The sequence below is a fragment of the Neomonachus schauinslandi genome, chromosome 4, assembly GCF_002201575.2.
Source record: "Neomonachus schauinslandi chromosome 4, ASM220157v2, whole genome shotgun sequence".
In the NCBI taxonomy this organism is placed as follows: Eukaryota; Metazoa; Chordata; class Mammalia; order Carnivora; family Phocidae; genus Neomonachus; species Neomonachus schauinslandi.
Genome location: NC_058406.1, coordinates 151,078,178 through 151,105,281, shown reverse-complemented (window position 1 = coordinate 151,105,281; position 27,104 = coordinate 151,078,178). Strand labels below are relative to the sequence as shown.

Genomic DNA, 27,104 nt, shown 5'->3' with positions numbered 1-27,104 from the left:
GATTGGGATCATTCCCTGCCTATTTTCAGACCACAATGCTTTGAAACTAGAACTCAATCACAAGAGGAAAGTCGGAAAGAACTCAAATACATGGAGGCTAAAGAGCATCCGACTGAAGAATGAATAGGTCAACCAGGAAATTAAAGAAGAATTAAAAAAAATACATGGAAACCAATGAAAATGAAAACACAACTATTCAAAATCTTTGGGATGCAGCAAAGGCAGTCCTAAGAGGAAAGTATATAGCAATACAAGCCTTTCTCAAGAAACAAGAAAGGTCTCAAGTACACAACCTAACCCTACACCTAAAGGAGCTGGAAAAGAACAGCAAATAAAGCCTAAGCCCAGCAGGAGAAGAGAAATAATAAAGATCAGAGCAGAAATCAATGAAATAGAAACTAAAAGAACAGTTGAACAGATCAATGAAACTAGGAGCTGGTTCTTTGAAAGAATTAACAAGATTGATAAACCCCTGGCCAGACTTATCAAAAAGAAAAGAAAAATGACCCAAATCAACAAAATCATGAACGAAAGAGGAGAGATCACTACCAACACCAAAGAAATACAAACAATTATAAGAACATAGTACGAGCAACTCTTTGAAGCAAATTAGATAACCTGGAAGAAATGGATGGATTCCTAGAGATGTATCAACTACCAAAACTGAACCAGGATGAAATAGAAAACCTGAACAGACCTATAACCACTAAGGAAATTGAAGCAGTCATCAAAAATCTCCCAAAAAAACAAAAGCCCAGGGCCAGATGGCTTCCTAGGGGAATTCTACCAAACATTTCAAGAAGAATTAATACCTATTCTTCTGAAACTGTTCCAAAAAATAGAAATGGAAGGAAAACTTCCAAACTCATTTTATGAGGCCAGCATTACCTCGATCCCCAAACCAGACAAAGACCCCATCAAAAAGGAGAATTACAGACCAATATCCCTGATGAACATGGATGCAAAAATTCTCACCAAAATACTAGCCAATAGGATCCAACAGTACATTAAAAGGATTATTCACCACAACCAAGTGGGATTTATCCCTGGGCTGCAAGGTTGGTTCAACATCTGCAAATCAATCAATGTGATACAATACATTAACAGAAGAAAGAACAAGAACCATACAATCCTCTCAATAGATGCAGAAAAAGCTTTTGACAAAGTACAGCATCCTTTCTTGATCAAAACTCTTCAGAGTATAGGCATAGAGGGTACATACCTCAATATCATAAAAGCCATCTATGAAAAACCTACAGCGAATATCATTCTCAATGGGGAAAAACTGAGAGCTTTCCCCCTAAGGTCAGGAACGCGGCAGGGATGTCCACTATCACCACTGCTATTCAACATAGTATTGGAAGTCCTAGCCACAGCAATCAGACAACAAAAAGAAATAAAAGGCATCCGAATTGGCAAAGAAGAAGTCATACTCTCACTCTTTGCAGATGATATGATACTTTATGTGGAAAACCCCAAAGACTCCACCCCAAAACTGCTAGAACTCATACAGGAATTCAGTAAAGTGGCAGGATATAAAATCAATGCACAGAAGTCAGTGGCATTCCTGTACACCAACAACAAGACAGAAGAAAGAGAAATGAAGGAGTCGATCCCATTTACAATTGCACCCAAAACCATAAGATACCTAGGAATAAATCTAACCAAAGAGACAAAGGATCTGTACTCAGAAAACTATAAAATACTCATGAAAGAAATTGAGGAAGACACAAAGAAATGGAAAAACGTTCCATGCTCATGGATTGGAAGAACAAATATTGTGAAGATGACAACGCTACCTAGAGCAATCTACACATTCAATGCAATCCCCATCAAAATACCATCCACTTTTTTCAAAGAAATGGAACAAATAATCCTAAAATTTGTATGGAACCAGAAAAGACCCCGCATAGCCAGAGGAATGTTGAGAAAGAAAAGCAAAGCTGGTGGCATCACAATTCCGGACTTGCAGCTCTATTACAAAGCTGTCATCATCAAGACAGTATGGTACTGGCACAAAAACAGACACATAGATCAATGGAACAGAATAGAGAGCCCAGAAATGGACCCTCAACTCTATGGTCAACTCATCTTTGACAAAGCAGGAAAGAATGTCCAATGGAAAAAAGACAGTCTCTTCAACAAACGGTGTTGGGAAAATTGGATAGCCACATGCAGAAGAATGAAATTGGACCATTTCCTTACACCACACACAAAAATAAACTCCAAATGGTTGAAAGACCTCAATGTGAGACAGGAGTCCATCAAAATCCTAAAGGAGAACACAGGAGGCAACCTCTTTGACCTCAGCCGAAGCAACTTCTTCCTAGAAACATCGCCAAAGGCAAGGGAAGCAAGGGCAAAAATGAACTATTGGGACTTCATCAAGATAAAAAGCTTTTGCACAACAAAGGAAACAGTCAACAAAACCAAAAGACAACCGACAGAATGGGAGAAGATATTTGCAAATGACATATCAGATAAAGGGCTAGTATCCAAAATCTATAAAGAACTCATCAAACTCAACACCCAAAGAACAAAGAATCCAATCAAGAAATGGGCAGAAGACATGAACAGACATTTTTCCAAAGAAGACATCCACATGGCCAACAGACACATGAAAAAGTGCTCAATATCACTTGGCATCAGGGAAATCCAAATCAAAACCTCAATGAGATACCATCTCACACCAGTCAGAATGGCTAAAATTAACAAGTCAGGAAACGACAGATGTTGGGGGGGATGCGGAGAAAGGGGGACCCCCCTACACTGTTGGTGGGAATGCAAGCTGGTGCAGCCACTCTGGAAAACAGTATGGAGGTTCCTCAAAAAGTTGAAAATAGAGCTACCCTATGATCCAGCAACTGCACTACTGGGTATTTACCCCAAAGATACAAAAGTAGGGATCCGAAAGGGTACGTGCACCCCGATGTTTATAGCAGCAATGTCCACAACAGCCAAACTGTGGAAAGAGCCAAGATGTCCATCGACAGATGAATGAATAAAGAAGATGTGGTATATATATACAATGGAATATTATGCAGCCATCAAAAGGAATGAGATCTTGCCATTTGCAACGATGTGGATGGAACTGGAGGGTATTATGTTGAGCGAAATAAGTCAAACAGAGAAAGACATGTATCATATGATCTCATTGATATGAGGAATTCTTAATCACAGGAAACAAACTGAGGGTTACTGGAATGGGGGGTGGGGTGGGAGGGATGAGGTGACTGGGTGATAGACAATGGGGAGGTTATGTGCTCTGGTAAGAGCTGTGAATTGTGCAAGACTGTTGAATCTCAGATCTGTACCTCTGAAACAAATAATGCAATATATGTTAAGGAAAAAAAAAAAGAAGAAGAAGAAGAACGTAGCAAGAGGGCAAGAATGAAGGGGGGGAAATCGGAGGGGTAGACGAACCATGAGAGACGATGGACTCTGAAAAACAAACTGAGGGTTCTAGAGGGGAGGGGGGTGGGAGGATGGGTTAGCCTGGTGATGGGTATTGAGGAGGGCACATACTGTATGGAGTACTGGGTGTTATGCACAAACAATGAATCATGGAACACTACATCTAAAACTAATGATGTAATGTATGGGGATTAACATAAGAATAAAAATAAATAAATTAATTAATTAAAAAAAAAAAAGCCTGAAAGATGATTATCTGAAGATTATTCAGTAAGGCAATTGAGGCAATTTAAGCCTATGCTTCCAGCTTTTACTAAGGCATCATGATGTTTCACACAGGTTTTCTAGTAAAGTAGCTTATAAAAGCTAAAGCACTGCAGTTATGAATGAGAATGCCTGAGTTTCAACTTAAAATGTACAGCAAGCTAACTGGCCAATCTTAGCCAAATAAATAAAAAGTGATTTCCAATGTTATCTCATTTTAAAGTGAGAGTGAAGATTATTGACTTTCTGAATTTGTTTAGATTAATGAACTACTGAGTATAGTTCTGATAGGAAAAGAGAAAAGTAATATATTCTCAAATAACAAAAATTTGTTTCTACTCAAAATGACATATGACTTTTCATTAATCTTAACATTTCTGAAAAATACTTTTTTTTTTGAGAAAGAGAAACAGAGACAAAAAGTTCAGTGTTTGAGCAGCAGTTCTCAAAGTGTGGTCCACAGACTCTTCAAGGTCCCTGAGACGCTATCAAAGAATCCTTGAAGTCAAAACTAATTTTGTAATATCCATCTTTTCCGCTATGTTGACATTTGCACTGATAGTGCAAAGGCAATGGTGAGTGTCTCACCAAGAACTGAGGCAGTAGTATACAAATGAGCTAGTTCTCCACTATACAACTCTAGTACAAAATTAAGTTTCATGTAAAAATGTCCTTGATGAAACAGTAAAAATTATTTCTTAAATCCTAGGCAATGAATAGATATTTTTTTAATATTCGGTGTGATGAAATGGGAAGTATGTATCAAGCACTGCTGCCACATACCAAAGAGTGACAGCTGTCTTCAGGGAAAGCAGATGTGCAACTGAACTGCAAGCTATAGTAGCTGACTCGTGAACACCTTTTTAATTGAAAGTGGCTGACAAAATTATGGTTTTTATCAGTGCCAATAAATATTATCTATTGTTGTCCTTGAAGTAAATATTTGTGAAATATCCAACTCTGAATATTTAAACTTTCAAGCAAAAATTAGCATAATGGAAAACTTGTATTTGCTATCATGAACCTGACAGCTTCCTGGTATTTAGACTTTTCTGATGTGAGAACTGGTCATAATATCAACAAATGTGAATTGTGATGTCATGTAATAAAAATGTGTCAACTTTTGGAAGATCCGCATAACTAAGTAAACAAATATTTTCCAAATGAATGATGTTACAAAATCATGCATGGAAGGCACTAGAAGTCAACTGTAAGGTAAGAGAACAAGAAAAGTCCCTTCTTATGGTTTCACATTCGATATGTCGCTAATCTTTTAAAAAACTGCCACGATTAAACATAGTTACCATATGATCCAGCAATTCCACTTATGGGGTATATTCTCAAGACAAAGGAAAATACATATCTACACAAGATATCCTTGTGAATGTTTACAGCGGCACTATTATTAATAGCCCAAAAAATGGAAACTCACCAAAGGTCCATCGACTGAATAATGGGTTAAAAAATGTGGTACACATCTATACAGTGAAATATTATTTGGCAATAAAAAGAAATAAAGCATCTAATAAAAATAAAACATAAAGGATTGATATTGACATTAGGTGAAATAAAAGGAGCTAGTAATAAAAAAAAAACCACATATGATTCTATGTATATGAAATGTCCAAAATTGATAAATCCATAGAGAAAGTAAGTAGATTATTGGTTGCCTGGGCTGAGGGGGATGGGAGAATTGGGGGATCATGGCTAAAGGGACGCAGGGTTTCATTTTGGGGGTGATGAAAAAGTTCTAAGATTGTGGTGATGGCTGCACAACTCTGAATATATTAAGAGCCACAGAGCTGCACACTTAAAATGGGTTAATTGTATGGTACGTGGATTAGATCTAAAAAAAAAAAAAACTGTTAAAAAATATAGTCGGGGCATCTGGGTGGCTCAGTCGCTAAGCGTCTGCCTTTGGCTCAGGTCATGATCCCGGGGGTCCTGGGATCAAGCCCCGCATCGGGCTCCCTGCTCCGCAGGAAGCCTGTTTCTCCCTCTCTCACTCCCCCTGCTTGTGTTCTCTCTCTTGCTGTGTCTGTCAAATAAATAAATAAAATCTATATTAAAAATATATACATAGTCAATAAAGTAGATAAAAAGGGAGACTACCATATCTCAATTTTTATTACAACAAATTATTTATATATTATTAATATATACATTATTATAACAGGCTAATAACAAAGAAGAATACCCACAATTATCTTAAAGGTTACTAAAATACTCTCTTTTCTGACTTCATATCTGTATTAGGCTGGATTTTTCTTCCTACATTTTAATCAAAATAACATATTAGAATACAGAAACAGATATCTGTCTTCCATTAAAGCAAAAATTAAGGAGATTTATAAAAAATCAAGACAACGACAGTAATCATTTTTGTTTTGGACAATATAATTTTCATAAAAATTGTTATTTTTAAGTCAGGGACAAATTGCTACAACAGCATAACACTAACCTCCCAATTCAAATTGGATACACAATAAACAATTTCTCACACTTCTCTCTGTATCATGTCTTCTCCCAACAGATACATTTAGGCTTTTTGTCGTGTTGTTTGACTGGAGAAGATGCCTAGATTTGTTTGAGTTTGGTAGTTCACTGCTGGCTTTTTGAGTCAGTAAGACTAAGTCACTGATCATTATCATCAAGTGCAAAGAAGGCAGAAATCATACCCCTCTGCAGTATGTTAGGCAGAAAACTGTTCTCCTGAAGATGCCTACATCCTACGTTACATGGCAAAAGAGACTTTGCAGAAGTGATTAAGGTTACAGTCCTGAAATGGGGAGGTTATGTTAGATTATCTGGGTGGGCCCAATCTAATCACATGAGTCCTTAAAAGCTAAGAATTGTTCTTTGCTGTGATTAGAGAGAAATGCAATGGTAAAAGGTCACAGAGATGCCATCTGTGAAGGACTTGACCTGCCATTGCACTGAAGGTAGGAGGAAGAGACCACGAGCCAAGGAATGCAGCAGGCTTCTACAAAAGGCAGCAATAGAAAGCTGGTACAGTGGTCATGTCAGTTTTCATCCAAGACTGTGTGAGGGAGATTTATCAGAAAGTTAGTAAGAAATTTCAGCTTCAAGCCTTCTTGGCTTGCATAGGACATCTTACAAGATCCTGAGCCTTGGTTATTTTATATATGTAATTTGTATTCTTTTTAAAAAGGACTAATTTCAGATCCCAGAAAACGTAGATCTACTCCTGGAGAATGCTAAAAACAGTATTAGAGGAATTTCCCCCACAGGGATACACCCAACTTCATAGCTTCACAAATATCTTCTGAGATGATGGCAGGGGGGAATATGAGAATTTATACGAATATGGTTCCATGAGGAGAGAGAAGCCTCAGGAAAAAAATGAGAAAAATGAGAAGTCAACGCCAGAAAATATTTTAAGAGTACTAAAATTAATGATTGCAAAAAAAACCTCTACTAAATTACTGGGAGGAAATCACCTAAGCACAGGAGACATTTATGGAATTATTATATCCAGAATTAGAGTTATCTATATAACAAAGAGGGTTTAGACTCACCTCTTCCCAAATGGTTCAAATTTCAGAACAGATAAAAGATATTTTTGGGTCACTTCTAGAAAGAAATTTCTCTAGTCATATTAGAGAGAAATTGAGATTTGTCATTAGCTACCAATAAATAAATAAATTAGACACTCACTTGCTGTAAGGGTTACTTTTTCTTAACTATCTGGTTGTGTCAACTCATCTCAAGCCAACAAACAAGTATTTATTTCTTGGAGAGCAGCATGGATTATCACTGGAGGTCAGTCTTGGGCTTTCCCTCAGGTCATCAAAAACACCAGTGAAAGACTAGAATGGGAGGTGAAAGCCAAATCTTAATCTTTCATTTTGTAGGTGAAGATACTAGAGCTCTGAGAGACTAAGGAAATGCCTGGCATATAAGGGATTAACTACAGTTGTAAATGATACTATTAATATCAATTAATACAATTTTTGAATGTGAAAGGCACATTTATTCTATTTATAATATGTATCCTATATCCTAAATGAAGAATAGAAAACTGTCTTGTATAGAACAATTCAAAATGATTTATGTAGATACTACCCCTCAACCTAACATCAGACAAATCCAAATTAAATGAAATTCTAAAAAATACCTGACCAGTACTCCTCAAAACTGTTGAGGTCATCAAAAGCAAGGAAAATGTGAGAAAGTATCAAAGTCTAGAGGAACCTCCCATAACAATAAATGTAACATGGTATCATTAATGGGATCTTGGAACAGAAAAGAACATTCACGGAATTTTCTTAGAAAAACTGAGGACACCTGAATAAAGCATAGACTTTAGTTAATAATTATACCAATATTAGTTCATTAGTTGTGACAAATGTACCATACATACTAATGTAGGATGTTAAAAACAGGGAAAACTGGATGCAGGGTATTTGAGAACTCTCTACACTATTTTTGCAACTTCTCTGCAAACCTAAAACTATTCTAAAATAAGAAATGTATTTTAAAAGATCTATACATTCTAAAAATCAGCAAACCTTTCAAGTAAATTTATTAGTATCTGAATCTTCCTCTTCTTTGATCTGCCAGGAAGTTAAGAGTTAAATCTGAGGTTCAGGCCTTGTGGCCCGAAATTGTGTTGAGTTTTTGTTCCTTTGGTCTTAATTTTTAGCAATCTTTATATTTTGCCATTATTTGTATGCATCTCTGTAGATTCCAATCTATATTTACTAGATAAAAATGTTTAAATAAAATAAGCAGCTTTCTGCCTTCCATCTCTGAGCCCCATACCATTCCTTAACAGATATCTTTCTTCTTTCTGGAGTAAAAAATAATCAAACGGGCATCTCCTCACCTCCCTACTACTAAACTCTTGAATCTATTTACATCTACTTACATCTGTGACCATGCTCTCTTTCTCCCCTTTTGTTCTATGAGAAGAGGTATACTTCTTCCTAACATCAACCCTTCTGCATTTGTAGGAAATTACTTTCTCATTATTTTAGGAATGGTACACTATTGATTTCTCCTTCTCATCCCAATATATGTCAGCCTCCCTTGTAACTGAATCCTTCCCACCGACATTTATACATCCTTGTCTTTTTCATATTTAGAAATAAAACCAATCAACAACTAACTAATAACCATTTTTTGAGTCTTTAAAAGAAAAACAGTCCACTCCAACATTTTTCTTTGGAGGCATAAATGAAATACAGAGCTGGTCAAGAATTCAAGAAGGTACAAAATACAGGGGAATCCCACTCTGTGGCCTCTGAATTTAGGACTAACTGATGCCTATAAGCAAACATGTAGCTGAAGACTCATTGCTGTTTGTCATCTAATTGAAAACAGCTGCAGAATGAATAATCTAGAGCACTATCTTTCCATTAGCATATGCACTGAGATGAACCAGCTCATTTATCATATTTTTACTCCGAAAGGATAGTAATGAATTAGTTATAACCTATTTTCCTAGGGCTTTCCTGCTTTTATACACCTTGTCAAGCAAATGCAGAGATTGCCCATTACCGGTTTTCTTCTTCTTCTTCTTCCCTAAATCAGTGCTTCAATTCAGGCTCTCATCGCCTGGATTACTGCTAGAGTGTCCAGTGATCTCCTTACCGAATCCATCTGTCACTATTCCAAATGTGAACTTGATTATGTCATGCTCTTTAGATCCTTCAATGGCTTACCATTGCAATACAATAGAAGGTTAATTTTATGTAAGAACAGTTAAGGTCTTCCATAAACTGGATTTTGCTTAATTCTCCCTATAAACACCCACATACAGACCAGTTAGGTCACTGAACTACCTCTCACAGCTCCTCTAACCAATACATTCTCAGAGGAGGGGGTGGGGCAAATGGCTGGGCTTGGAGACTTATTCAGCTATATAACCTTGGGCAAATGATGTGACTCTCTTGAGACTCAGTTTCCATAGCTGTACAATCCGAGACAAAGCCCCCAGTTCAGAGGGTTATTGCTAGGACTAAAGGAGTTAAGCTATATAAAACACTTAGACCATCTGGCACATAGTGAGTACCTGATAAATGGTAACTGGTGTTACGGATTCTGGGCAGCCACCTCAGTAACAGACATTCTGACATTAATGGAAATCACTGTTGCCAGTGAGTGGACTTTGTGTCTTCCAAAGCTATGTTCCAAAGCTGAGTGGCCACATATATTTTTTTAAGCCAGGTTTACTAGAGTATAATTTATAAATAATAAAATTTACTCCTTAAAAAGGTACCGTGGGTTGGGCTTTAACTAATGCATTCAGTTGTATAATCACCACCACAATCACAATACAGAATATTTCCATCTCCCCAGTGTTCTTTTGTGTCTTCCAAATGTGCTATAGATGCCTTCCCACCTTCCTTTCTAAAACTTGGCCTGTTCAGTATTGCACATTTGGTGAAGTCCGGGAATCTTAAAAAGTGTAGAAGGAAGATTATTGGGTTTAGGCTTTGGTGTTTATTTTATATACCTCTATACCCTGCGAGAAGATTTTTAGTCATTTGCTACAGAAAACCTTTGATGAAGAGCCAAAGTTTTAGAAATAAGCAATTTAAAAATGTATGAAATCTTAGATGAGAATTATATACATTCCCATGGCTCTGATGTTAATATTTTTTAAAAGTTGGTTCTTTTATGTAATAGTAACTGAAATCCCAGAAGTTTGCTTGTTAGAACAAACTGTCATATAGAAAACCCAGCAAACCATGGACCCTCAGTTATTTTGAACAGTTAGCTCATTTATCATATTTTTACTCAGAAAAGATAATAACGGATCAGTTATGAACTATTTTCCTAGAGTGTTTCTCCTTACATACAAATATTTTTTGTAGGTCCTGAGGAATAAGAAACGACTGGAAATACAAAAATATATGAAAAATGAGCAGTTATTAAAGAGACAAGATTCAAGGTCAGAGAAAAGACCTATAACTTAGTATGAACAGGAAGAAATACGAACATAAAAGAACAGACGAGAAGGAATAGCAATCTTGAGAGAAGAGGAGCTAATTGAGGATGAAGATATAGCTCAGGGGGTTTTACCTGTTCTGATCACCTTGACTGTAACATTATTTTTTGTAATGTAACTTTATCCTGCTTCATAGACAGTTGTATGGTGCTTTATGTAGTTCTTTATTTTTTAGATAGTTGTAGGCAAGCCAAATACAATAAATAATAGCAAAAAGTCTGGGGAAATAGAAACCTTACTTCAGTGGAAATATCCATTACTTTAGAAATATTGAAGAAACATGGTCTAAGTACTGTATATTTTCTGATGGCTAAAGTAAATTTTTTTTTTTTTTTTGTAAATGAGATTTTCCTTAAAGAACATAATTTTTAGCTATCAAAGAGAGTGTCAGAACAGGTACCAAGCATGCACAGGATGGGTTACCAAGTAAGTCATTACCAGAGACTGAAAGGAAAGGAGATCTAAGGAAGTGGCTAAAACCAAGTGGTTAAGTGGAGGAGGAAGGAAAGGGCAAAGGAAGAAATGCTCAATTAGTGTTATAACTGTCTAGATTCTTCTTCAGGATATGGAGTGTGTGGATCAAAGAACCCCACCTTCAGATTCCCAGTGATGCGGTTCTATTCTTTGCCCCTAAAAATATGGTTTTTGTTTTACTATAAAAATTTTATTTACTCTAAAACACTGATTTGAAAATGAGCATGTGTTCCTCCTTATATACTTCTGTAAGTAGGCTTAATAAGATGATTACTTGCTAGCCAGGAATAACAGAGTAATTACTGCAGCCAAATGAACATAACCCAGGGCAATCACAGCCTTCTCATCCTTCTGTTAGTCAATTTTTAAAGTGTGTGCACTGTTTTCTTTTCTTTTTTTAAGAATAATTGTAGCTCCTGGAAACAATGGGTGAAATATGTAGCCCATGTATATAACTCATATAATATATGCTATATAGAGCTGTTTCAAATCCTAACTGAAATAATCTGATCCTATATTAGAATACAATATATTTATTATAGAATAGAGAAAAATGTAGCTATGGTATTTATGTTTGAACTACCAATATGTGAGGAAAACTGGGAGGTTCAGTCTAAAATGGATCTGATCTTAGAAGGACATCTGTTTAAGTTATTGTACAGTTAACCAGCTTCAACTCCTCTCTATTGCTTACTTAAAACATTTCAGTCTAGTATTCAAAGGCCTCCATAATATGTACCCAACCTTTCTCCATCAAACATAGTTAATCACCGATACCTTCCAGTTCTTTTGATGTGTATGTTGCATACATCTATCTTTTCTATCTCCATGAACAAAAATAGGAATTCCTATGAATTAAGGAATCCATTGATCAACTCATACTGCAAGCATTTATTCAGCATCAAATTGTACTGTATGCTCAGCACTTCCCTTAGGCTTTATCATCTCCGTCTTAGAATACTGAAACAGCGTCTGCATCAGTGAGGCTTTTGTTTGTCCTGATGTAGTAACAAGCCAAACAGTACTGGCTTAATTTATGTTTAGTTTCTTCACGTAACTTCAAGCCCAGTGCTGGCTTCAGTGGTTCCAAGAAGCCACTTGCATCTCAGGATCGTTTTATGCATCCACCTGGCTATCCTTAGTGTGTGGTTTCTGTCCTCATGTTTGTCGTTATGTTTTGCCTCACGGTCACAAGTAGCTGGTCACTTCCACTGTCATGATTCCAAGAAGGTGGAAAAGCAAGAAGGTGAAGACTTTCCCAGAAAGCAGTTGAACACTTCCTTTTAAGTCTCATTGACTGGAACTGTGCCAAAGGATGTCAGATGATGTCAAAGACTTTCTCTCCAACTTTCAGCTTCCCTTATTTCTGTGAGTTCAACTCCTTTCCCTCTCTCTCTCCTTCTTTTTAAAAACACAGTCAGGTTTTCTTCATGTGATAGTGGTGAAGCAGAAGAGAGGAGCATGGTCAAAGCAAGCTCCAGTATGATAACATCTGGACTTAATGATCCACGGGAAAGATTCGAGTTTATTCTTCTCAGTGTATTCACAGAAACCACTGCCCTGGTCTGAGTAGTGTGTCCATATCTGGGCCAATAACTGACAGGGGGATGGAGTACAATGATTAACTTAAGGCCTGTGTCTCATGTCTACCCTGCAATGGGAATCCTTATCAAAACAACCTGCCTTGTTTAGCTAAAGGAAAGAAAGTTCTACTGTCAGATGAAGATGGTTAGAAATACTGGGCAAGACAATACTTGTCCCCACAGCAGCACTGAACAATTGGTAAGCCAACATTATTTCTGCCATATTATATGGTATGTAACTTTAGGCTTTAGTTGACAGTATGTTCAAAGTATTGAAGAGAGCCAAAACTGCTTTCTGAGGAGTATTCTAGATCTGGCTACCAGGTTATCCTGAAGTCTCTGTGGCCAATGCTGTCAGCTGTATCCCAATATATTCATCATCCCCTTCTTTCATAGTAAAATTATTTTAAGCATGGCACATGGTCATGTATTAGAAGTATTACATTTCTCAGCCTCCCTTGCAGCTAGGTGTGCACATGACTTAACTTTGGGCTGATGGAAAGTGAACATTATCTGATGTATGCAACTTACTGTTTGTGTGTATATATAACTGTATATGACTGTATATCTTGATCTAGCTCCAATTATTTATCATTGCCTATACTCCTCATGAAATATGTGAGCACTAGAACATGAACGAAATTTTATCTCTTTTGTTTAATGCTGTCACTCTAATATCCATTATAGTGTTTGATACATAGAAAAGGTTCAGTGTTTATTGAGTAAATGAATAGGTCATTCTTCTCTGCCTACTCCATTCCAACTTCCCCAGGAAGCTAGATCTCTGACCGCCTGGCCTAAAAGTCTTCTCCTCCTATTGTGAATCACTCCTTTAACACTCATTTTCCATAGAGCATGTTTAATACTTTTCATTTACTGCTTTGAGTTCTCAGTTATCAATTCATTTATCTATGTTTTATGTCTCAACCAGATTATAAAATCCTACAGGTCGGGGACCACAGTGTACTTATTTTTCATACCTCTTTCAGTCTGTAGCCAGTATATCTGGTGTATATGGAAAGCCCTCAATGAATACTGCTGAATACGACCAGGAAAGACAGTTTAAGAGAGCCTTAGGAAAACTTAATGCATCCACTGGATTTCTGGTCAAGAAATCTGCATGAGATAAACATAAGCAGGGCTAGAAAATTAAAATTTTTACAGTTTTCTTGATGTTTAGCATGTACCCTGACGCAACTATGATGCATTTCTCTCTAAGCATAAGCTCGTTTATCAGGAGACAATTAGGCTATTTTTAATATCTACAAGGCCTAAGTAAAATTGCAACAGGTGTGATAGTTCAATGTACCTAAGAAGTCCTTCTCTTGGAGACGATAGGCAATAAAATACTTAATAACTATTCCAGGTCTAGATTGTAAGAAATTCAAGGTATTTCCTCACAGGCCCTCTTGTCCATTTAAGGCTCTGCTTGAATCCATATTTTATTGGTGCCTGTGTTTATTGCTTGGTTACAAGTAGTCGATCCAGGTGCCTCTGAAGGGAAACAAATACTCGCATAGCAACACCGATGGAAAGTCAAGACATGCACATCATCCAAAATCTCCACCTCCTTTTTTAATACAGAACTATGTAACCTCTGACACAGGCTTTATCATTCACACCTACAGCAAGACAGACAGAACACCAACATCCTCTCCCATACTGGTCTCAGTTCCCACTTTCAAACCCCACCTCTGCTCATCTGTGTTCTCAGGGTATACTTTGCCTCTATTTCCCTCATCTTGCCTAATGTTCTACTCCAAAAAACCCCTGTTACTACACCACCACTCAAAGTCCCTTCCCTCTTCTTTACTGTTAAGTTCCTAGTTCTAATTATTCCTAGCAATCCTTAAGCTGGTCAAGTATGCCTTGCAAGAATTTTTCACCATTGACTAAAAAATAAGAATTTCCATTCCTAAATGAAGAATAACTCCAAAGATTATTTCCAGGCTAAAACAGTAATACTGCCACCAAGAAAACAACTTCCATCACTACTCCATAGGGCACATACTCAATCACAGTACACAGAAAAAAAAAGTCCAACATATTATATTGTCTTATAGCAAACTGTAAAAACTTACCCAAGCAAACTATGTTAGACACATATATTAGTTATTGATAAAAATACCACTGTATTATAAAAATAAACTAACAATTTCAAGTTAAGAGACTAGTTTTAGTACCTTATCTATATTGCTTATGGTTTCACAGATTTCAGATAGACTACTCAACTATTATCTCAGTTTAAAGCAGTCTAATACTTTAAAATTTCAAGCAAATTTTCTTCATGCTGTATTTTCTGTATGACAGCAACTGAAATAAAATGATATAAAGGTAGGATTTCTCATTGGCTTTGTTTTTGAATAATTCTTTATCATGTCCTGTATACTAACAGCTTTAGGAAAACTTATGATTTTTTTGGTTTCCTTTTATCATATAAAAATGGCCTGCATTATTCATGCATAAATAGACTTGCACAAATTAAAAAGTTATTTAGTTCTCTGTTTATTCACATTCTCTTTCAAAAATTTCCTGACATTTACTGGTACATGTTACTAAACTATCTCTCTTGTTAATTCTTACCCGCATGAATGTCATGATTATATTACTAATAACCATTTTTATATAATTGGGCCTTTATGAGACCAAGATTATCTTGCAAGAAGGCAAAGAATCCTCTAAAGGGTAAACCAATTGTGTAAATCACCACAGCCCTACCCAGAAATCAAGAATGAATACTGGAGCTCTATTTCCGGAAAACAGTTTGAATTGTACAATTGGATTTGACTATGAAGTTATCTGGGAGGTTGACTCTGACTTCATGTAAATGGCAGAGGACTAGGATGTAAGAAATCCAAATAACATTCCTGTTGTTCTAGTGTTAAAGAACCAATTGCTGTCATAGAGATGAATTATAGAATGGAGTATGAAAGCACATGTACTTTGTAAATATGAAATGCACTTTGGGTTTTTGAATATTAAGTGTTTCTTTCTCTTATATTCTTTCTCGGCCTATCATATGTATGGAGAAACAATAATTTAAAAAAGAGAAATATTCTGGGAGCCAGCAATCATGAAAGTCATAGCACTCAAAGGGGACAAATAAAAATCAAACAATACAAATATAGGCTGATTGATCCAGTGGCCTCACCCTATCTAGAGTACATTTTTCAGAGTGAAAACATTGGAAAAGTTTTGATCAACATGAGAAGCAATTTGCCTCAACTATCAGCTGGTCATTTTATTGCCTGAAGTGCTTCTCCTTAACTATGTACTTAAAAGTTTGTGTATTAGTTGTCCATACAATCAAAATTAATATTAAATCTTGGTTTTAGCAATAATCCTTAGATTGTTCCACTGTTTTTCACTTCTATTTTCAAAAATTTGTCCATCTTTCTTCCCCTTTGTTTATAGTGTAAATGTTTCCTCTACTAACAAAAGTCATCCACCACATTCTTGAATAACTTTTAAAATTAATCTTTCAAATAAAACTTTGTCAAAGATTGTCTGGAAATATCATCACCATCCAAAACAAGCAGAACAAAAGAAATAGTAAGACTCAGAGCAAAAATCCGTAAAAGCCTCTAGTTAGGCTAACTAGAAAAAGGGAGAAAGTAATCAAATGACCAATATCAGACCTGAAAGAGGGGATATCACTACAGATCCTATGGAATTTAAAGGATAATAAAGGAATATTATGAACAAGTCCATGCCCATACATTTGATAACCATTTCAAGAAAATGGACCAATTTCTTGAAAAACAATCAGATAAAACTCATACAAGAGAGGATGTGAATAGGCCTATGTCTATTAAAGAAACTGAAGCAATAATTAATAACCTTCCAAAAAAGAAAGCATCAGGCTTAGATGGGTTCACTGATGATTTCTAGCATCATTTAAGGAAGAAATTATACCAATTCTCTACAGTCTCTTTCAGAGGCCAGAAACAGAAAAAAATATTTTCTAACTCAACCTACGGGGCCAGTATTGCCTTAATAGCAAAACCAGAAAAAGACATTATAAGAAAAGGAAACTACAGACTAATATCTCTTTTGAACAAAAACACAAAAATCTTCAACAAAATACTAGCAAATATAATCCAACAATGTATAAAAAGAATTATATACCACACTAAGTGGGATTTATACTACACTTAGTGTAGAATTATATGCTACACTGAGCAAGGCTTAACATTTAAAACTCAATTAATGTAATCCATCACATCAATAAACTTAAAATGAAAAATCACATGATCATGTGAATGGATGCATGAAAAGCATCTGACAAAATCCAAACCCATTCATGATAAAAGCTCTCAGTAAACTAGGAATAGACAGAAATGTCCTCAACTTGATAAACATTACATACAAAAAACCTGCAGTGAGAAACTGAAACCTTCCCACTAAGATCAGATAGAAGGCAAGGATGTCCTTTCTCATCACTATTTTTCAACATACTGGAATTCCTTGCTAGTACAATAAGGCAAGAAAAGGAAATAAAATTATTACAGATTGGGACAGAAGAACTGTCTCTGTTTACAGATGGCAGGCCTGTCCATGTAGAAAATCTGAAAGAATCAACATGAAAACTCTTCAAATGAATAGGTGATTATAGCAAGGTTGCAGGATATAAGGTTAATATGCAAAAGTCAATTACATTACATTTCTATATACTAACAATGAACAAGTGGAATTTTAAATTAAAAGCACAATAGCATTTATATTAGCATACAAAAAATGAAATATTTAGGTATAAATCTAACAATATATAGAAGATCTATATAAGGAAAACTATAAAACTCTGACGAATGAAATCGAGGAACTAAATAAGTGGAGAATATTCCATGTTCATGGATAAGATGATTCGATATTGTCAAGATGTCATTTCTCAACTTAATCTATAGATTCAATGTATCCCAATCAAAATTCCAGGAAGTCATTTAATGGCTATTGGCAAACTGATTGTAAAGTTTACAGAGTCAAAAGAGCCAGAATAGCTTATACAATAATGAAAGAGAAGAACAAAAATGGAGGACTAACACTGCTATACCTTAAGACTTGCTATAAAGCTACAGTAAACTGAGGGTTCTAGAGGGGAGGGGGATGGGGGGATGGGTTAGCCTGGTGATAGGTGTTAAAGAGGGCACGTATTGCATGGAGCACTGGGTGTTATACGCAAACAATGAATCATGGAACACTACATCAAAAACTAATGATGTAATGTATGGTGATTAACATAACATAATAAAAAAATTTTAAAAAAAGCTACAGTAATCAAGACAGTGTGGTATTGGTGAAAGAATGGACAAATATGTCAGTGGAACACAACAGACAGCCCAGAAATAGATCCTCATGAATACAGTCAAATGATCTTTGACAAAGGAGCAAAAGGAATACAATGGAGCAAAAACAGTGTCTTCAACAAATGGTGCTGGAACAACCAGACATTTACATGCAAAAAAATGAATTTGCATACAGACCTAACCCCCTTCAGAAAAATGAACTCAAAATGGACCATAGACTTAAATGTGAAACACACACTATAAAACTCTTAGAAGAGAACATAAGAGAAAACCTAGATGATCTTGGGTATGGTGATGTCTTTTTAGATACAACACCAAAGACATGATCCATGAAGGGCACCTGGGTGGCTCAGTTGGTTAAGCGACTGCCTTCGGCTCAGGTCATGATCCTGGAGTCCCAGGATCGAGTCCCACGTTGGGCTCCCTGCTCAGTAGGGAGTCTGCCTCTCTCTCTGACCCTCCCCCCTCTCATGCTCTCTATCTCATTCTCTCTTTCAAATAAATAAATAAAATCTTTAAAAAAAAAAGACATGATCCATGAAAAAAATAATTAAAATTAAAAACTTCTGCTCTGTGAAAGATAGTATCAAGGGAATTAGAAAACAAGCCACAGACTAGGAGAAAATATTTGCAAAAGACACATCTGATAAAGCACTGTTATCCAAAATAAACAAAGAAACCCTTAAAACTCAAAAGTAAGAAAACAACCCAATTAAAAAATGAGGCAAAGACTTTTACAGACACCTCACCAAAGAAGCTATGCAGATGGAAAATAAACATATGCATAGGAAAAGATGCTCCACTTCATTTATCATCAGGGAGATGCATTTTAAAACAGTAAGAGATCCCATTACACACCTAATAGAATGCCCAAAATCTAAACCACTGAAAACACCAAATGCTGGTGAGGTTGTGGAGCAACAGGAACTCTCTCCTTCAGTGCTGGTGGGATGCAAAATGGTACAAGCTACTTTGAAAGAGAGTTTGGTGATTTCTTACAAAACTAAACATATTCTGACCATATGATCCCCAATCACACTCCTTTGTATCTACCCAAAGGAGCTGAAAAGTTCCATCCACACAAAAGTCTGCAGATGAATGTTAATAGTAGCTTTATTCCTAATTGCCAAAAGCAGGTAGGTAAGGAGTTAACAACAAATTTACTAAGTTGTATAAATTCCTAAAACACATCAGAAATCTATGAATTAGATTTCACTGATATGAGAGATTCATAAACTTGGCACACATAATATAGTAAAATAAAATATTGTTTCCAACCCAATTTGCTTCAAGGACTTCATCGAAAATGCCATGGGAAAATATTTTTTTGCTCTATTCATTTTCAGGTCATGTAACTACATCCTTATGGATTGTCTAATGTATATCAGAAAAAAGTTGATATTTTAGAGACTGCATAGCTCTATAACCCTTTTAAAAAAGATACTGAGCAAAGGGTGCCTGAATGGCTCAGTCGGTTAACTTTTGATTTCGGCTCTGGTCATGATCTAGGCTTATGAGATCAAGCCCCATGCTGGGCTCCGTGCTGGGAGAGGAGCCTGCTTAAAATTCTCTCTCTCCCTCTCCCTCTGCTCCGCCATCCCCCCCCCAAAAAACCCCAAAACAAACAAACAAACAAACAAAAAAACACAAGAAAAAAGAGATACTGAGCAAACAGAAATCATGGGTGGTAAAAGATGTCAGAGAATCTTCATTTATAAAAGTTAAAAGCTTTATCATTTTAAAATAATTTTTTAAAAATAAGACTGAGAGACTAGTGTAATAGTTATAATCCACAAACTGTGGTAGAATGCAAAGAGCACTGACTTGAAAGACTTATATTAAAATTTCAGTTCCACCATTTTTTAGCTATGTATGAATGATTTCAGGCAGGTCACTTACCATCTCTGAGCCCCAAGATCCTAATATGTAAAATGATAATGATGCCCATATCAACCTCACAAGGTGGTTGTGATAACACGCTCAAAGATACAATGAATTAACTTACATGAAAGTGCCGGGCACATTGACTAGCATCAAGTAGCTCTCAGCAAATACCTCTTCCTTTCCTTCTTAATAAATAGAACTCAGAGTCTTCTGTATAACTCTTGACAAAAATAAAATCAATGTCTTTTTCATAGATGAACGGTTTCTTCACTTGAGTTTTTATAGGAGATATACTCTAAGTATAGATAGGATTATAGAAGTATGGAAACAAAAAGCAAAGAAAACATATCTTGAGAAGCATCTAATAAGCAGCTTTCTTTGTTTCCCGCTGACATGCTTTGTGGTTACAATGCAGGCTTCCAATGTACACCGGATCAAAATTAAAATTCTAGGCAGGCATTCAACTTTTATGATTGCGTCCATTCTTCACTGAGCGTGGGAAACGAATGCTTTAGAAGTTATTTATTGAAGATATTCCCATAGTACTATTACAAAGTTCACTTCCAAAAGAGGTCCTATCCCTGTAATGTATCTGAGTAAGTGAAAGCTATACCAGGTTTCTTGCATTGTACTTTAAAAATTGCAGCAGGATACTAAAACCATATTTTTAAGAGACTTTTCTGAGGCTAGGCCACAGCAATTTTGCAAAGATCCATGACAGGAAAAGAGACTAAACAAATTTCAAAAATAAAGAACACCAATCTAAAATAATTTATGACCATATTTTGAATAAAATTAAATACAGAATAATTAGCAGAAAGCATTTAATTATACTTTTCTTATTATGAACGTAAAGTTGGCAGAAATGCAGTAAGACTAATCATAATCAGGTAATAGTTACCTCTGTGGCCTTGCTTGATGGTTCCAGTCCAATCATATTTGCTACTATTAACTGATGTAAGAGTTGAACTTGAGCCACACTTAGGAAGAAGTCCAGGTTTGTGGTTATATTCACTTCCAAGGAATGGCCACACACTAAAATCTCCTGAAGGAAAAAAAAAAGTTGAATACAGATAAAGATACATGATAGCCATTAGATGATAATTTATCATTCTTACTTATTTGACCTTTACCATGTTGATGAATTCTCCTGGGACTCAAGTTCATATGTTAATGGAAGAGCAGAAATGGAGAGCACAGCCACTCAACATAGTTTAATGGATTAATTTAATAGACATTTATGAGGTCCTGCTGTGCTCTGGGCCGTGCGCTAGTTGCAGGGAAACAAACTAACAACACAAACAATAATTTTTTTACCATTTCATATACATTTGGCTTTTTCATACCCCAAACTACTAACATCATTTCCATATGTAAGTGATGATGTAATTCTTTAGCATAATCCTGTTCATTCATTCAAACCAACAAATATTTACTGAGCATCTCCTAAATAACATGTACGATACTCAGCTGCTAGGGACAGCACAAAGAGTAAGGTTGGCTTTGAATGGCAAGCTGCTCTTGAGGAGATTACAATCTAGTGGGCAGACAGATGTAAACAGGCAATTGTAGGCAAGAAATTACAATCACAAGTGGTATGGTTTGAGTATTCTCCAAAGTATACACTCCAAATGATTTATAACAAAATAGTGCTGAAGCCAAAGATAGCTAGACTAATTAATTTCACTTCTTTGAGTTGCTAAAATCTTGGCTGCATTAGGTAGATGTCCACTACTTAACTGATGCTGTTCTGCATAACTTGAGTCACTTCATCATTCATCATTGGAAACCCATTCAGGGAAGGAAAGAAGAAGAAAAAAACAGTTTCACTTAATAAGCAGAAGTTCTGTCTCCTGTCATGAAGAGAATGTGGACAATGTTCGAATGCTTGGAAATATCCAAAGAACCTTCTCCTTACTAGTGTCATCTAAGGGAATGGATTTAAGGAGACTTACAATGGGTCCAAATGCAAACTACACAGTGCAGAGTAGATTTTAATACAGCCATAAAGAATAGTATGTTGGAAATGAATATTCCTTTTGCTTTTTGGGTTAAATAACCTTCCCCCCCCACAAGTTCCCTGTATTTACTTATTATAATTAGAATTCTTTTTTTTTTTTTTAAAGATTTTATTTATTTTTTGACAGAGAGAGAGAGACAGCGAGAGAGGGAACACAAGCAGGGGGAGTGGGAGAGGGAGAAGCAGGCTTCCTGTGGAGGAGGGAGCCTGATGTGGGGCTCGATCCCAGGACCCTGAGACCATGACCTGAGCCGAAGGCAGACGCTTAACGACTGAGCCACCCAGGTGCCCCTATAATTAGAATTCTTATTCCTCACGCACATGTGTGCTCTCTCTCTTCCTCTCTAACATAAATAAATCTTTAAAAAAATTATAAAAAGAGGATAGAAGCAGTTAATAGGATTGTTATGAGGATTAAATGAGTAACTACATGAAAAGCAGTAACAGTACTAGAAAGTATTCATTAATTTTTAGTTATAATAATAACATTAATAATAAGCAATTTGACATCCTGTGCGCTAAAACTAAGAAAATCCCTCACAAAGAGAAGCTATTCCATATACTCTATATATACTCCATTATATAGACTAAAATGAAACCTAAATTAAGCTCTCACCTCAGTGTGCATATTTTCTGGAGAAATTATTTTGGTGAAAATGATAGCAGGTGCTCCAGTTATTCGGACAGAAAAATCTGTTAAAATGGGAGTCAAAATTGCTCTTCTTTCTTGATGTCGCCGTATGCTAAAAGATAAAGTAAAAAATTATTAGCCATTTCATTTTTTTCGAGGCTTTCTTCCATTAAATTTGTACAAGTGTTCACTACAAACGAGTAGGACAAAACTACATTATTATTTTAAGTGCCTATTTGTACAATTTATAGTCATAGTTTTAAAACTTCAATTCTTAACTTCAGATTAATAAAAGATAGCATAAAATTACTGAGAAATCCAGATGCAGTTAATTTCATATTAATCTCATCCTTTCAACAAATTACTTGGCTTTTAATTCCTTTTGTTCTTACAAATAGTTTAATCTTTTGTTACCAATAATGAACTTCCTATTTTGGGATAATTTTTAATTTCTTATTTTTACTATTTCTGACCTAGTTGGCAACTGCCGTCTTTTCAAACTCATTAGGTTCACAAGTATATCCTCTTAATCTCTGAACGACCTCCTTTTTTTAAGCTCTAAGAATCATCTCAATTCGTGGATTATTATTACACATACAGTTCATGAAATAGCTTCTGTGACTTTGATACTGAATGCTTCTTCACAACAACCATGTATGTGAAGTAAAGTCCATTACTAGCCCCATATTACTTACAAGGAAATGAGGATCAGGGGCTAGGTTAAGGCCACCTAAAGGGAACAAAGGTTGCACTGTTGGGTCTGATAGCAGAATAGCATTTGGCCTCTATTTTAATTCTTCCTTATACATTCTCACCTTTGATCATTTATTTAGCACAATATTTCTACTTTACATTCAAAATTGCTAAATGCTAATAATTTCAAAGGAAGTACTGCATGGTAGAAGATGAAATTGGAAAACATTGTTGAGAAACTAAAGCTTGAGCTAGTACAGTTCTTCAAGTCTACTATCCATATTCTAAGTTTTCATTTTATGAAATAATATAGTTCTACGTTTTACTAGCAAGCTGTACCTCAAAATTCCTTGGAGCCATTAACTTAATATTCCTTATAAACATGTCTCTATTATTCACTTATAAAGTGATAAAGTTGAGATGAGAGAACTGGCCTAAATTATCTCATGAAAAAGCCCCGATAAAACTCAAGTCTTTCTACATCATTTTCTTCCAGAGTAGTCTAGAAAGTACAAAGTACTAGTATCTTTTGTTCAAATTTGCAATGGGCAAAGCTTTACATGGTGTCTGCCAAAAAAGCAAATTGGATCATCTGGTTCTGTGACACGTAAGTATTGGATTTCAAGAAAGTCAATTTTAAAGAATTAAGAGATCTGGTGAATGGAGGGTAACAGGAAGAAGTATTAAAATCTGTGAATACAGAGGAAAGGTTGTGATCCTGAGAGACACCATAATTATAGCTTAATAGCTCAAGTTCCATAAAATGGTCAATGTGAGAAACATGTAACATCTGATGTGCTCTCATAGGGGAATGTTAAAATATATGATGTATTAAAAATACCTTAAAATGGAAAAGATGGCAGGAAACCAAATAAGAGCAAGTATTAACAAAAACACTCAATGGAAAAAAAAAGTATTTATACATATCATATTTTCCCCAATATGTGATGAATTAAATTAGTAACACAACATATGAAAGACCTATGACCTTAGAAATAAAAAAAAACGTAAGTCAACAGTCCTATAAAACTGTAACTTTTCTAGTACATAATGTTAACTTTTCTTTTGTGTTATATCTTATAAGTCTTTGAGGTAATGATATATATTTTTTAAATCATTAAAAGTTTTTATTGACTGAAAGACTTCAAAAGAAATAAATACTGAAAAAAATCACTACAATAATTAAATTCTGCCAATATTCTACTAGATAGGAGCATAGGATGTAAAATTTAAAAATTTTCCAGAAATGATAAACAGACTCACTAAAATACAATACATAATATATGGGTAAATAGCATTTAACATATAGCTCAAGAAAAAAAATCAATAAACTAGAGTATACATTTAAGAAAATTCCAGGAATGTACTAAAGTAAATTTTAAAATGGAAAATTTAAAAGGAAAGTTAAGAGACACGGAGGGGGGCGCCTGGGTGGCTCAGTTGGTTAAGCGACTGCCTTCGGCTCAGGTCATGATCCTGGAGTCCCGGGATCGAGTCCCGCATCGGGCTCCTTGCTCAGCGAGGAGTCTGCTTCTCCCTCTGACCCTCCCCCCTCTCATGTGCTGTTTCTCTCTCATTCTCTCTGTCTCAAATAAATAAATAAAATCTTTAAAAAAAAAAAAAAAAAAAAAGAGACACGGAGGGGCAATTCCAACATATTTAATTTGTGTTCCAAAAAGAGAGAACAGAAAGCAAGGAAAAGGGACAAAGAGTTAATGGCTGAGAACGCTCCAGAACTGATGAAACGTAAGAACCCACAGATTCAAGAAGTATAATGAGTACTGGTTTAGAAAAATACAATAAAATCCACTCAGACATCTCTTGGTCAAGGAGCTGATCACCTACAACGAATGAAAGATAGTAAAACCAGCTAGAGAAAACAGGTGATCAATAGCATGCTAAGACATATGACGTTAGGAGAGCTGTGGAAGAAATATTTCTCTGGTATACTAGAACAATGATTTAACGTATTTCTACACTGTCCATAGAAACATGGAAATGGAACAGTGATTTGTACCTGTCAGCTAACATAGAGGATTAAACCCACAGAAATTTATAAAAACCCTGTGTGAGGATATAAAAACAACTGACAATCATAAAGTGCTAAACAAATAACAGGAAAGTAATCATATATGTTAACAAAAACTCTTCAGTTAATTTCTGGGAAGAGTAGATTATAAGTAAGGAAAAGTATGGTTCTCTGAAATTGTTAGTATGCAAGAAGGCATAGGTATGTGCCACCTATACTCATGAAAATATATGTTTAGGAAGGCTCTGGTCATTTTTCCTGGGCTCCGCAAATTATGCTAAGGTTCTTCTGCCCATCTTCCATACATTTTGGAATGACGCTGTAGAAAGTATTAAAGCAGTTTAAGAACCCCATTTCAGAAAAATTGCATATTATGAAAGACTATACCTAAGTAGGAACAATGGTACTAAGGTTTCCAAAATATTCCACTAAAAAGAATAAAAAGTGCTAGATGGTCTGTGTGTGCATCGAACGGTTTTTATTCAACATGAGACTTTCTTGGTATGGCTTTACAGCTGAGCTTCAGATAGAAGATACCTGACCAGAAGATAAACTTAAGTCTTGTTCTGGTAACCCTCTTGCAGTGGTTATTCCTCAAAATAAAAAAACAGTAATATTCACAGCCATTTATTGTAAACAATCTACTAATTGGAAAACTGTTACAATTTTTTTTTAGATTTTTAAAAAATTTTATTTTATTATGTTGTATTAGACACCATACATTACATCATTAGTTTTTGATGTAGTGTTCCATGATTCATTGTTTGTGCATAACACCCAGTGCTCCATGCAGAACGTGCCCTCTTTAATACCCATCACCAGGCTAACCCAGCCCCCCACCCCCCTCCCCTCTAGAACCCTCAGTTTGTTTTTCAGAGTCCATCATCTCTCATGGTTCGTCTTCCCCTCCGATTCCCCCCCTTCATTCTTCCCCTCCTGCTATCTTCTTCTTCTTCTTCTTTTTTTTTTTTTAACATATAATGTATTATTATAGTCTCAGAGGTACAGGTCTGATTCAGCAGTCTTACACAATTCACAGCGCTCACCATAGCACATACCCTCCCCAATGTCTGTCACCCAGCCACCCCAACCCTTCCACCCCCCACCACTCCAGCAACCCTCAGTTTGTTTCCTGAGATTAAGAATTCCTCATATCAGTGAGATCATATGATATACAGTGGAATATTATGCAGCCATTAAAAAACACGAAATCTTGCCATTTGCAACGAGGTGGATGGAACTAGAGGGTATTATGCTAGGTGAAATAAACTTATTATTAACTGTACTTATTTGCAGAGATTTCCTCTTATTTTTAGATAGAGGATTCTTATTTATTTATTTAATTTTAAAGTTTATTTATTTAAGCAATCTCTATACCCAACGTGGGGCTCAAACTCACATCCCCAAGATCAAGAGTCACACACTCTTTCCAACTAAGCCAGTCAGCTGCCTAGATAGAAGGTTCTTGAGGGTAATATGAATTCTTTATAATTTAAAAATAAAATATATAATTAAGAGTTTAAACCTATTTTGGTGTTTTGAGTTTTTTCCCAAGAGGAACACTATCCAGTCATCTAATGGAATTAAAATAAAATCCAAACTCCCTTTGACCTATAAAGCCATTCATCATTTATTCCCTTCCCTACCCTAAACTTTACTTATTCTTCTTTTCCTCTCAGCCAGGCATGATCCTTAAGTGTGCAAAACTGATTTCTACTCAAAGGTCCCTGCTCTGTCAGAACACTCTTGACACAAGCACTCCAGGGGTATTTGCATGGGTAACTCATTCTTGTCATTAGGTATTAGACTAGACCTAATGTAAAGAAATTTCCC

General features: G+C 35.8%; 1 protein-coding gene across 2 annotated transcripts in view; it reads right to left on the bottom strand.

Annotated features, from left to right (window-relative positions):
* The window catches only part of VPS13B (vacuolar protein sorting 13 homolog B), a 762,353-nt gene that overhangs the window by 250,177 nt on the left and 485,072 nt on the right, over window positions 1–27,104 (bottom strand). For both annotated transcript variants that reach the window (XM_021688693.1, XM_021688692.1), the window contains 2 exons: window positions 22,535–22,661; window positions 20,800–20,943 (listed from right to left, as the gene is read on the bottom strand). In XM_021688693.1, the coding sequence (XP_021544368.1) occupies window positions 20,800–20,943; window positions 22,535–22,661 (271 nt within the window). The remainder of the gene's footprint in view (window positions 1–20,799; window positions 20,944–22,534; window positions 22,662–27,104) is intronic.